The sequence below is a fragment of the Myotis brandtii genome, unplaced genomic scaffold (genome assembly GCF_000412655.1).
Source record: "Myotis brandtii unplaced genomic scaffold, ASM41265v1 scaffold32, whole genome shotgun sequence".
Lineage (NCBI taxonomy): Eukaryota > Metazoa > Chordata > Mammalia > Chiroptera > Vespertilionidae > Myotis > Myotis brandtii.
In genome coordinates this window covers 14,418,033-14,430,702 of record NW_005362269.1, presented here as the reverse complement: position 1 = coordinate 14,430,702, position 12,670 = coordinate 14,418,033, and the positions used below count along the sequence as shown (strand labels likewise).

The following is a 12,670-nucleotide window of genomic DNA, read 5'->3' as shown; positions in this document are numbered from 1 at the left end:
GCCTCCGTCCGCCCCTCCGGCTCGGCGGCCCCGGCACAGCCACGGGGGACCTGGAGAGGAAAGAAGAAGAGAATATTAAGTATATTGTAAAATAAACAAAAAATAGAACTTATTTTTATTATGGAAAGTGACTATTTTCATCTTTTATTATATAAATATATCACACCGTCCGCGTATATGTACCATATAGTGAGCTATTGTTACTGAGTTGTCTTGTGTTGTGGATTTGTCGTGTTTTTATAAACAGCTGTTAAAAGTTTTAAGAGAAAAGACTAATAAAAATGTTTTAAAATGGAAGGATAAGAATAAAGAAGTGAAAGCCTGTGTGAGGAAGAAGGAACTTTTTATGTCGATGAAACAGGAGGGTGTCAGCAGAAACTGAGCTCAGGAATGAGGGGAGACGGGGGAGGAGACGTGACTCCTTCTCTACAGTGTTCAGTCCTGGCTGTTAAGGTCCCAGATGCCCAGTTCTTCCAGGCAAAGCCCTGGGGCACGGGCCTCCTCTGTGACCCCCATCCCCCTGCAGACCCCGCTCCTCCTGCCTGAGTGGCCCTGGATTCCACTGCAAAACTATCTGAACTCGGGCTCTTTTGCCAAAATTTAAAACAGCTGCTCTTTCCCTTCCCTTCCCTCCTCAGGAACTGAGTCCCGTGGCCTCTCCTCCCTCCAGTTTGGGCTGTGACCCCAGGAGGGCGGGAAGCCAGGGCCGGAGCCAAGCCTGCCCACAGCCCTGGCCGGAGTCTGATGCTGGGAAGTCTTGGAGGCTCTTGCTCTGGGGCACAGGCCTTAACCGGGCCATCCAGGCACCGACATAGTGACAGAGAACCCTTGCACGTCTGGTTTCCCGTGCACATCAGCGCTGCCACCGCGCCCCACGTTACCCACGGAACTCCTGCCCCCCCCACCCCCCACCGGGAAGGGCAGAGCAGCAGAGCCCACATCCCGATGAGGAGAGGCCTCCCCGCCTCTGGGACCTGCCGCAGGCTTCCCATCTGCTGTGCAAGAGCAGCCGGAGGCAGACTCCACGCTCCGGTTCCTCCCCAAACGGCACAGACACGGAGATGCGGGCCCTGTAAGCCCAGCCAGCAGCCCGGCCAGAGAAGGACAGAGCTTTCCTGCTGTTCCTCCTGCTCGCGTCGGCCTCGCTCGCTCCTTGTTCTGCTTCCCGAGGACCCAGAGTCTAAACAGAGCGTCCTCCGTGTCGGGAATGTGAGCAAAAGCGGCCTTTGGGCCCTGCCTCTCCTCCACCTCAGCTGCCCCTGCCACCCTCAGGCTGGGCCCCTCGCACCAACTGCCCACCTCCCGTCACCCAGCCCTCCGTCCCCGTCCCTGGGAGCCTCCCCTGTGGGGGTTGGGGAGAGTGTGGACCCCTGCTCTGAGGGCCCACGGATGAGCCTAGGGGGTCTGAGAGGACCGATGGTGGACCGAAGGCTCAGAGCGTCCAGAAGGGAGGAAGGAGCGGAGGGAAGATGGAGGAGCACAGGCAGGTGGCACCAAGCCCACTCAGCCTGCCGGGCCCCTGCCCTCCGGAAGGACTCTCGGGGGCTGTGGCCTCCCTCTTCCTCCCCAGGAGTCCAGGCCTCTCTCTGCCCGTCACTCCTGGGTCCAAACCCGCGTCCAGCCCCCAATCACCCCGCCAGCCAGAAGGACCAGGTTCTTTCTCTCAGGGGGGCTGGTGGGGGAGGGGAGGGATTTTGAGCCTTCCTCTCAATTTCGGAAGCCCTGACTTTACCAAGTGCCAAATGCAAGGCCACTAAAAAAATCCACCCCCAAATGAAGCTTTTCTAACATGGGGAGATTAAAATTCTCCTATTTGAGCAACCAAATTCTCAGAACAGGGAGCCCCACAGGGCAGGAAGAGTTTGGTTGGGAAATTTTCAAGCTTAATGGGTCAGTGTTTGCTGGGGACACATGTTTCGGAAGAGGGGGGACGGGCCCTGTCTGCCCCTCCGCAGGACTCAGGGAAAAGGAAGGGAGGGTCCTCCTCCTGTCTACTCTGAGGGGCTCTCACGTGACTGATGAGATGATGGACTTAAACACTCTTGTAAAGTGTAAACTAAAAAACCTTGCATGTAAGACGCTGTGGTTATTATTACTGTTGTTGTTGCTATTGTTGATGTGCCAATAGGTCCTCTGTGAAGCCGGCTTTGCCTTTCCAGTCTCATAGGCAGGAACTCCAGTCTGACACATCAGAGAGAGGAGGACAAGGAGGAGAGGGGCGAGGGAAGGAGGGGAGATCTCCCAGGGCCAGCGAAGGAGAAAATCTTCTAGGGGAGCCCAGCACAGCCGGACAGGAATGCTAACCCTGCCCTTCACCGCAGACAAATCTACCACCAGATGAACCCAGAGGCTCCGCAGTCACCGCTGCCTTTTCCAGGAGCAGAATCCCTAGTGTCAACTGGCCTGTCCCTCAAAACTCACAGTGTCCCCGATAGCAGAGCTGAAGGAGCCCACGGGGTCCCAGGGGGGTGGGAAAACCGAGAATCAGAGAGCGGAGCATCCAGATCTGAGACCAGGGTCATCTGGCAACTTAACGCCAGAGGCAGGAATAGAGCAGGTGCCTCCCCAGTGGGCACCCAGGCAGAGTGAGGCCTGAGACAGCCCCGGGACAGCTGCTAGGTGTCAGGAACGCACCCCGCCCTCCCCCCAGCCAGCTCCGGGGCACGCGACGGCAGGAGGCTGGGCACTGTGGGCTGGTGCACTTGCCCACGTTTCCATGCTGGCTTAGACGATGCCAGGGGAGCACTGGGGAAAGCTGATGAGAGGTGCCAGCTGGCCAGGACCAAGGAAGACAGAAATGGGCATTTGGCAAAGCTTATTTCTCTAACTCAACTACAGGTTCTTAGAGGAAACGTATTAAGATGTTTTTAAAACAATGTTATAGTGCCACTTCCCCAGTATGAATAAAAAAATGTGCTTTTCCCAACAGACTGTCATATTCTGATGTCACTGAAATAAACGGATGGGTCACAGGCAAGCTCTCGGACGCTCTTGTGATACCATAGCTCAGCCCTGCTCTGTGCTGTGTTTTTATTTTATTCCTGACCTTCACACTCCCTGGGGGAAAGATTGCTGCATGTATGAAGTTTGGGTTAAGTATGTGGTGGAGTTAGTGAAAAAATTGGTTTTTCGGACAACGAAGTGGGAACAGAGTTCCCAGACATGGGAGCCGAGACGCCCATGGCCTGGGTCTGCCGGGCGCGGCGGCCTGGTCCCAGACCGGCTGCCGGGGGTCAGGGGGAGGAAGCCCCTCCGTTCATAGGAGACTCGTGGGCACTTGAATGCCTGATTAAACTTCCTCCTCGGTTCATTCCTTCCACCGGCATCTCCGGAACCTCCGCTACCTGCCAGGTGAGGCCTTGGCACTGAGACCCCCCAGGATGGTCAGGGCCAAGTGCTTGTTCTCCTGGAGCTTAACCTTTAACCTGTGACTGTGTGTCAACCAGCAAATCAACCAAGAAAGACAACGGCAGATAATATAATCGAGAGGACACGGCAGATAATATAATCGAGAGGACAGGCCAGCACAGCTGGGAGGAGGCCTCTCTGAAGAACTGGGACATGGCGGTGGGGCGCAACCCTGGGAAATGGAAGCAGGAGGAAGCGTGGCCACAGCACTCGCTAGCATCTGCCCTCACGAAGGCCATCACGGGAGGCGGTGCCCGCACCTCCGTGCCAGAGGTGTCGATGCAGCCAGTGAGCGCTCCCAGTGGGCTTGTGGGTGAGGGGAGGGGGCAGAGCTCACCCCTCAGCTCCCCAGCCCTGGGCATCCTGGGGAGCCTGTGGCCTCGGAGCATGAGGAACGCCAAGGGTCTAGAGGCCACCACTAGCCACCCCAAGGTCTGCAGAAAAGGACCTGCACAGATCAAATCTACCTGTAGCCCGGAGAAGTTACCTGGTTAAAAGGGCCTGCATAAACCCAACTTCCAATGGGAGACGCGCAGGGGGTTCCCACTGAGAGGATTTTAGAGACAGGAGAAGCAGGCAGGGAAAAGGGGGGCCCACGGGAGAGGAACACATGCGTGACTGGCAGCGACACCTCCAAGCCACCAGACTGTTACAGGAATGTTACAAGCGAAGGGGAAGAAGGGCGGGCGGCACCGGTGAGCTTTGAAACTTTGAAACCGATGCCACACAGGGGAATGGGGGACGGGGCCAGTGGGAAAAGCACGGGGGACAATTAGAAAGTGGAATGAACGGACAAAGAAGCTGCCGGCATTTATACACCCCTAGACAAAGACACTCACGGGCTCTCCGTTTTCATTTGGGAACCCCTCCCTGCGCGGGAGCTTGTATACGCTTACAATCAATTGCCACACTTTTGCTCAAAATTCTTTGTCCGCGAAATTTATTCTTCAGACTTCATGAGACAAGAGTTCCAGCTTGCCGTTCAAGGTATCGCAGGTCAATGATATTTTTAAAACTCTTGCATCCAATCCGAAACTCTCAAAATAGCCGGGAGCTCCAAGTCCGTGAAAATCTGCACCCCCGCCACCCCCTCCTGGTAAGGCCTGTCCAGCCTCTTGGAATCTCCTGGAATCACACAGCTCTAGTCACAGGGCTCTCACTCCCATCCTAGGACTTTTCACAGCAATTACTATTGGAACTATGCTTACCATCTGTTCCTCCATAACCACCGCTCTTTGCTCTCGTTCTGCCCTGAGAGCACACCAAACCAGACCAGACGAGGCGAGACTGGCTGCCCGGCCACAGCCCTCCTGAAAGGGGGAACACTGCTGGTCCCCCTAAAGGTTTCCGCCAGGACACGGCTCCCAGACCCCTCGCATCCTGGCTGCCTCCTCCTCTCGCTCCAATACAAAGTCAGATCTATTGCTCGAGAATCTCTTGATTTCAAGTGTTAGAAAACAAAATCAATTTGATTTAAGAAAAGAAAGAACCGAGGAACGGAGGGAGGGGGGGGACTCAAAATGACAATGTGAGCATGGTGTCTCTGTCTCCTTGGCATCGCTCTTCGCTAAGCGCCCCCTAGAGGCCTGAAGCAGAAGAAGCCGGTTTACCTCTCTGGAGCTTAGCGGCTCTAGTGGGGAAAGGAGGCCAATAAAAATGCCAAATATCAGCCTCATTGGTCTAGTTTGGGATTATATTGCCATCCTTGAATCAATCATTGTGGCCAGAGGAATGGAACGTGCTGATTGGCTGCACGCTGGACCGGGGGCCGAGAGCAGGAGAAGGGTGGTTTCCCAAAGAAAAGTCAGGTTATGTTTAAAGGGAGTGAATGGATATGGGGCAGGCAAAATGCACAGACCCCTTCCAACACCCACAGTCCGAAGCCCAGTGATGGTTTGATTGTCATTCTTTCTGTCCTGCCCAAAAGAGGAAGGTGGTTTCTGGGGCTCCGATGAGAACTGGGTCAGACTTGGATTTAAGTTCAAATTTTTCCTTTTTCCCTCCTCTCACTTCTTCCTCACCCACTAACATGACACCCTCCTATTGAAACCAGAGGCAACGAGAAAGGAGACACGTGGTGTGCCAAGGGGCCTGGCCTCCTGTGAGCTCCCAGAACCTTGCAGGCTGCCAGTCCCAAAGACACTGCTTTCAGGGGAAAGGGGACTGGAGGCGGTGGGGTTATCTTGAGGCACTCAGGGGGATCACGGAGAAGGAGCTGCTTCCAAGTGACCAGTTTACACAACTCGCTTCCTGGCTGGCCTCAGTTTATGTAATACTAGAGGCCCAGTGCACGAATTTGTGCACCAGTGGGGTCCCTCGGCCTAGCCTGAGGGATCGGGCCGAAACTGGCTCTCCGACATCCCCCAAGGGGTTCCAGATTGTGAGAGGGCGCAGGCCAGGCCGAGGGACCCCACTGGTGCACAATCAGGACCGGGGAGGGACGCAGGAGGTTGGCCAGCCGGGAAGGGACTGCAGGAGGGCTCCAGGGCGTGTCTGTCCCATCTCACTCAGTCCCAATCAGCTGGACCCCAGCATCAAGCTAGCCTACCAGTTGGAACATCTGCCCCTTGGTGGTCAGTGCACATCATAGCAAGCGGTTGAGCAGCCTTAGCATATCATTAGCATATTATGCTTTGATTGGTTGAACGGCCAACTGGACGACTGGACACTTAGCATATTAGGCTTTTATTATATAGGGTAGATGCTTCTGTACAGGTTAGTGATTTCTTTAAAAAATCAAATTTTGGTTTAAATTATTGGTGTAAACCATATTATGATAAAAACTAGCTACCATTTATGAAGTATCCTCTATTCACAGAGATATTTTAAAAGTCTATGAAGTAGATTTTATTATTTCCATTTCATAGATAAGACGGAGACTCAGAACCTGCCCAAGGTTCCAAGGGCGGTCCCTGAAGGCAAGGATTGGAACCCAGGTCTGCCTACCTCCAAAGCCTCCAATGTGTTTTCTAGCAGCTGCTCTAAAGCAGCAGTTCTCAACCTGTAGGTCGAGACCCCTTTGGGGGTTGAATGACCCTTTCACAGGGGTCACCTAAGACCATCGGAAAACACATATATAATTACATAATGTTTTTGTGATTCATCACTATGCTTTAATTATGTTCAATTTGTAACAATGAAATTGGGGGTCACCACAACATGAGGAACTGTATTAAAGGGTTGCAGCATTAGGAAGGTTGAGAACCACTGCTCTAAAGGAAAGGAATCTGTGGCAATGATGTTTATCACATTCTTGATAATGCCTCGTAGTATCAATCCTGAGCAGGTAGCTTTTTATATCCAAGTCTGTTTATCGTAGAGTACACCTCTGGGTCATTTTGATGGTTGATGGAAAGCAGTACTAAATACTTTCAACACTGAAGTTACAGACACAGTGATTTTGCTCATCCCCTCAACCACGCTTGTGCTCCACCATGTCCTCCAGGTGCAAAGGCCCTGAGGGACCTTAGCATCTAAGAAAACAGCAGAAGGCCGGTGAATGATCAAGGGAGAATGTGGGGAGACAGACATCAGAGAGCCAGGCCAGTCCTAGTCCACAGGCTTAAACAGGAGAACGTCAAGAAAAAGCCCTCACTGCCCGACAGGCGTGGCTCAGAGGTTGAGCGTTGACCTATGAACCAGGAGGTCACGTTCAATTCCAGGTCAGAGCATATGCCCAGGTTTCAGGCTCCATCCCCACTATGGGGCGTGCAGGAGGTAACTGATCAATGATCCTGTCCATCATTGATGTTTCTAATCTCTCTCTCCCTCTCTCTTCCGCTCTGAAATCAATAAAAAACGAAAAAGAAAAAGCCCTCACCCCAAATGAAGCCATTATCATCATCACTATGATATTGATCATAAACAACTGACTCAAACTTACATCAAGTGTAGAAGATGTTTTTATAGTTATGCAACACAATCTCTGGATAAATCAGTCGTGCCATGCAAATTCAGTTTCTACACAACCAGATTGCTTTGCCCAGGGCACCCTGTTGAGAAATCCTGAAGCAACTGCTGGAAACAGAATCCCTTTCCTCTCCCTCAGGTCATGTCAAGTATGTTCCAGCTGTGAGTCACCAAAGCCATGGCCCAGCTGGGGCCGGGGTGAGCAGCAAGGGGGAAAGGCTCCGATTTCTCTGCACTGTCAGATCTGGCCCGGCCTGTTTTTCATGCCAGCGCTATGGTGGGTCAACAGACCTGCCTCATGCTGAAGTCACTGGAGCCAATTAAACAGGCAGGACAGGACTTGGCTCCCGGAGAAGGAAGGAGGGAGGGAGGGGGTCATGCAGATTTTCCTTTCTGGAACACCAGCGCTACCAACTTGGTATTGGTGTCTACTTTCCTCCTGATGCCATTGAGTTTTGGACACAAAAACCCAGTGAAAGGGGATCAGACAGATTGGGAAATCAAAGGCAGAGGTAGACGTTGGGCCTTTGGCTTTTATCTAAAGTGGTGGTTTGCAGATGGGAGCAATTTTCCCCACCCTGTCTCCACCCCTAGGGCCCATGTGTCGAGTGTTACTACCATCTTGTGGGTAGAGGCCAAAGATATTGCTAAACATCCCACAGTGCCCAGGACAGCCTTCCACACGAAGACTTATCCAGCCCCAAAAGTCAACTGTGATGTAAGAGAACAAGGAAAAAAAAAAACAACTCAAATATTTAAGGGCTTTTCATGTGCCATATGAGCTACACATACACATGTATCATTTAGTCTTCACACCCAACTCCACAAAGTGAGGCTCATTTCCCAGGTGAGAAAATGGAACCCCCAGTTAAGTGAGGACTTCACACAACCACTAAGTGGCAAAGAAATCTGAACTTGGCTCTGGGTGATTCTCACTCGATCTTGTGCCCAGTCAACCTTGTACCCCGGGCCTAACAGAAGTTGACACCTAACAGAAGTTCAAGAGAGACTTGGTTGAATTAATCATGGATATAGCGTTAGCTAGTTGGGCTCAGTGGATAGAGCGTCGGCCTGCAGACTGAAGGGTCCCAGGTTCAATTCCGGCCAAGGGCACATGCCCAGGTTGTGGGCTCAATCCTCAGTTGGGGGTGTGCAGGAGGCAGCCAATCAATGATTCTCTCTCATCATTGATGTTTCCATCTCTCACTCCCTCTCCCTTCCTCTTTGAAAAAATAAGAATATATTTTTAAAAAATAATAATGGATATAAATAAATGAACGCAAGAGTCAGTGGCCCTGCACTACATGCTCACTTCTTCCTACCACTCCTTGAGAAGAACACAGATCCTTCCCGGGTCCTGGTCAGGGTGACACGTTGCATGTGCCAGGAAGAGAAATCTCTCCCGGACAACTCCAGGAAAAAGAGGAGCTTACGCTGAGAACGCAGAGGGATTTTGGAAACGAAACACAGTCCGGACTTGAGCTGGGAAAGCCACCAGGAACCAGATGCCCCTGCTCTCTGACCTCTCTGTAGCTTGGGGGCTTACTCCGGTTAACCATCGTGCCTATGGTCCAGTACAGCATCCCAGGTCCACTTTGACTCGGAAAGTGCCCATGGCCTCTCAGCGTGGCTCTTAGGCAACCAGCTCAGTCTGTCATGCATCCCCAGAGGAGGGATTACACTGGTGGAGCCTAAGCTGACCTTCAAATGATTGTGGCCCCAGCCAAACAACGGCCATTTCATGAGGCACTCTGAATGAGGACTGGCTAAATGAGCCTTGTCAAGCCTACAGACCATGAGCCACGAAATAAAATTATTCTTGTTTCAAGCCACGTATTTGGGGTGATTTATAGCTGTTAAAGAGCAAAATTCAACCAAGTACATGTGAAGATCTACTAATTGGCTTTATTAAGTGATTCATGACTTGGACAGCATCCCATCTAACAACGCAAAGGGTGCTCCAAGGGGCTGTACACACTGGAAGGTCTTTTTAAGCACAAGTGTTGTTGGTGAAAGTGGAGTTCTTGAGGTGCCGTGAGGAAAATAATTTCCTGAGGCCCCCCACGGGAGGATGGGGTTTTGTGGGAAGATTTACTGATGATGTAAAATTAAGGGGGGGTCCCATCTCTGTCCATCTCACCATGGAAGAAGTCCAATCTTGACCTCAGCAGAGCCACAATTAAGGCCACTGCCCAGAATTTCTGTTCCCTAGGAAAGTCCAGTCCAGTCCAGCTTGTGTTCCCAGCTGCAGGCCCCAGGTGGGTGTGGGGTCTGCGTGGGCATGGACCATGCAGCTGCTTAAGGCCAGATGACAATGGAGAACAGGCGAGCACACGGCGAGTGCGGGTCACAGAGCGGGAGAGAGCAAGTGTAGAACAAGGGCAAGCAAGAGCAAGAGCACAAGAAAGAGGAAACCTTGCCGGGAAATTTTAACCAGGAGCTTTTTCAAACTAACTCTATCATGGGTTTCTGATGGGGTCCAACCCTCGCCAATCCATTGCTTCCCAGGCTAGACTGACAGACAAGCTCCTCTCCGGTGTCACCCCGACTTCACTGCGCATGTGCCCATCTCCCCTTTTGTTCGATCCCTTCCCCCAGTGATCTGCCGGGAATGGACTGGTGGGTCCCTGGGAGCATGAAGCTGTAGCTTCCTGGTGAAGCAGCCCAGGTGCCCATGCTTAAATGTCCGGCCTCCCCTTTGCTCTCCTCCTGTTATTAATATTAATAAGCTAATTACGATGATAATAGAGGGTGTGGCAGAAAAGTCATTAGCAAAAATTTTTTTAAATAAATAAAAGAAAGAGCTATTTTTTAGGCTAGGTCATCTTCTTTTGGGGAAGAGAATGTCAGGGGCTTTGGCACACTAATTATCTCACCCATATAAATCAAGAAATTCCAGGCTAATTGGTTTAAAATCCCTGCAGAAAAGGAACTGCACAGATAAAATCTACCCGTAGCCCGGAGAAGTTACCTGGCCCTAACTGGTTTTGCTCAGTGGATAGAGCGTTGGCCTGTGGACTGAAGGGTCCTGGGTTCGATTCCAGTCAAGGGCACATGCCAGGGTTGCGGGCTGGATCCCCAGTAGGGGGCGTGCAGGAGGCAGCCTATCAATGATTCGCTCTCATCATTGATGTTTCTATCTCTCCCTCTCCCTTCCTCTCTGAAATCAATAAAATTATATTTTATAAAAATTAAAAATAAAATCCCACTCCTGGAAGAGGCTGAAGCTACAATTAGGTTGGTTATTAAGTTTTGGTTGGGTGAGGTGGCTTAGCAAAAGTGACTCCATCCTGGCCTGTTCCTTTTTTAAAAACATTACACGGCAATAGATAACTGGAACTGGGTTTGGTATTGGACGAGGGTTGCTGCTATAACAGAAACCGAAACATGTGGCAGCCTTACAGTTCTGCTCCCTATTCCAACGTCCAAATCACAATATCACAACCATCCTGTGTTTGACCAGCAGACAGAAGGCGGGGAGGCCTCCACGAGCAAGTTAGTGGAAGTCTAAAGGACCGTGAGGGCAACTTAAAGGAAAGTGAGGGAAATGCTACTAGAAGCTCATGGAAAGGGGACCCTTGTGGGTGCTAGAAGGTTTGGTGACACTGTTGTCTCCTGTAATGTGAAAAGTAGGAAATATTCCATAATGAACGTGAGGATCTGGCCAATCTGTAAAATGCAAAAGACAGAATGCAACTAAAAAAGGAAATTTTGGGGGTTTGGGGCAAATTTGAGAGAGTATATAAAACAGCCAGAGTTTTCTACTTCTCACTCCCAGCCTCTCCGGAGGGAAACTATTCTCACTCTGCTCTAACCTGGTCAAAGCCCTGATAAATACACTCCCGTGGGTGTTCCAGGCCCAGGAGAGGCCGGCTGTAATTCGAGCTGCCCCTGGTGAAACATGGCATTAGGAAATACATGATGGCTCCTGCCACAGTCTTTTCGCAGCAAGGGTTCAGGAATCTGGAGAAGGGCTGCGCATAAATGAAAAGCAACTAGACAAGAAATATAAATTTGGAAGGCATTTGGGGGAACCAGGCGGAGGCTTCACCCTCTAGCGGGGTGACTCCCTGAATCTCTGGACCCACAGATTTTTATTAACACATTTTGCCCTTTAGCAAAGCAGATATACATATCAAAGGTAAGGTTTGGTAAACAATAAAGGATTATCAGGTTAGGGCAGCGATTCTCAACCTGCGGGTCGCGACCCCTTTGGGGGTCGAACGACCCTTTCACAGGGGGCGCCTAAGACCATCGGAAAACACATATATATATTACATATTTTTTTGTGATTAATCACCATGCTTTAATTATGTTCAATTTGTAACAATGAAATTGGGGGTCACCACAACATGAGGAACTGTATTAAAGGGTCGCGGCATTAGGAAGGTTGAGAACCACTTGGCAGCAGGTAATAATGTGCATCTTCAGCCCTGCTGAAGATGTCCATCAGCTTTCTGACGAACTTCTCGCATTCATTATGCTAACTACTGTTCCTAGCCTCCAGCAGGCTCCCAGGTCATGCTCAATATTACCCCCATAAAGCACCAACTAAACTGCCTTTGTTGTCAATAATTATTGGTTGCTGTAAGCTTCTAGAAGGATGATAATTTCCAGGTTGCTTCTGAAGGGCTTAGGTCCAAAGGCATCCAATTTAATTATTTGTGAGCCACTATTCTGGGCCAGACCGGACACCAATCAGAGTAAGTCACAATCCTAGTTTTCAAAAAACTTCTCTGGTATTGAAGGGGACCAGCAAGTAAACAGAACACAACATTAGTGTGCAATGAGTGGCAAAGAAGCATGTACAAGGACCAGAAATAACATAGAGGGAAGGAAGTCTTTTTGGAGAAGAGAATTTCTGGGTTGGGTTTTAAGGTGTGACTAGGAGTTCAATGGGAACTTAAGAAGGGAGCCTTACTCGTGTAAAGGGGGTGAAGTCATCAGGCATAGCTTGCTCTCAGCTTGCTATAAGCAGTTTTTGTCTTATTGGAGCATATAATGAAGGGTAGTAGATGCAAGAGATGCAGCTAAATAAGTTCACAGTGGCCACTCATGATGATTCTTATATCCTAAACTAAAAGCTGGAATTTAATCCTGAAGACAATGTGAGGGAGAGGCATGGATCTAAGCCCTGGAAATAATAGTTTGATTGTCTTTTAAGAAAACTCACTCTGGCATCGTTAAGGAGGGTGGATGGGGAAAAGCCAGCTAAGAGGCAAAACGGGCTTTTACGAATATAAATGTGAGATTCAGAGGCTAGTGCTCAGGTGAGCAATGAGGTTGGACAGGAAGGACCAGACATGAGGTAACAGCAAAAGGCCTTGGTGGCTTGGATGTGGGCTGTGAGGGC

The 12,670-nt window shown here is 50.6% G+C and overlaps 1 protein-coding gene across 1 annotated transcript in view; it reads left to right on the top strand.

The window, feature by feature from the left end:
• The window catches only part of SLIT3 (slit guidance ligand 3), a gene marked incomplete at its 5' end in the record, with an annotated part of 542,638 nt that extends 539,629 nt beyond the window's left edge, over positions 1-3,009 (top strand). The window contains one exon of the mRNA XM_014543056.1: positions 1-3,009. Coding sequence (XP_014398542.1) covers positions 1-95 — 95 coding nt within the window.
• Between the last annotated feature and the right edge of the window lie 9,661 nt (positions 3,010-12,670).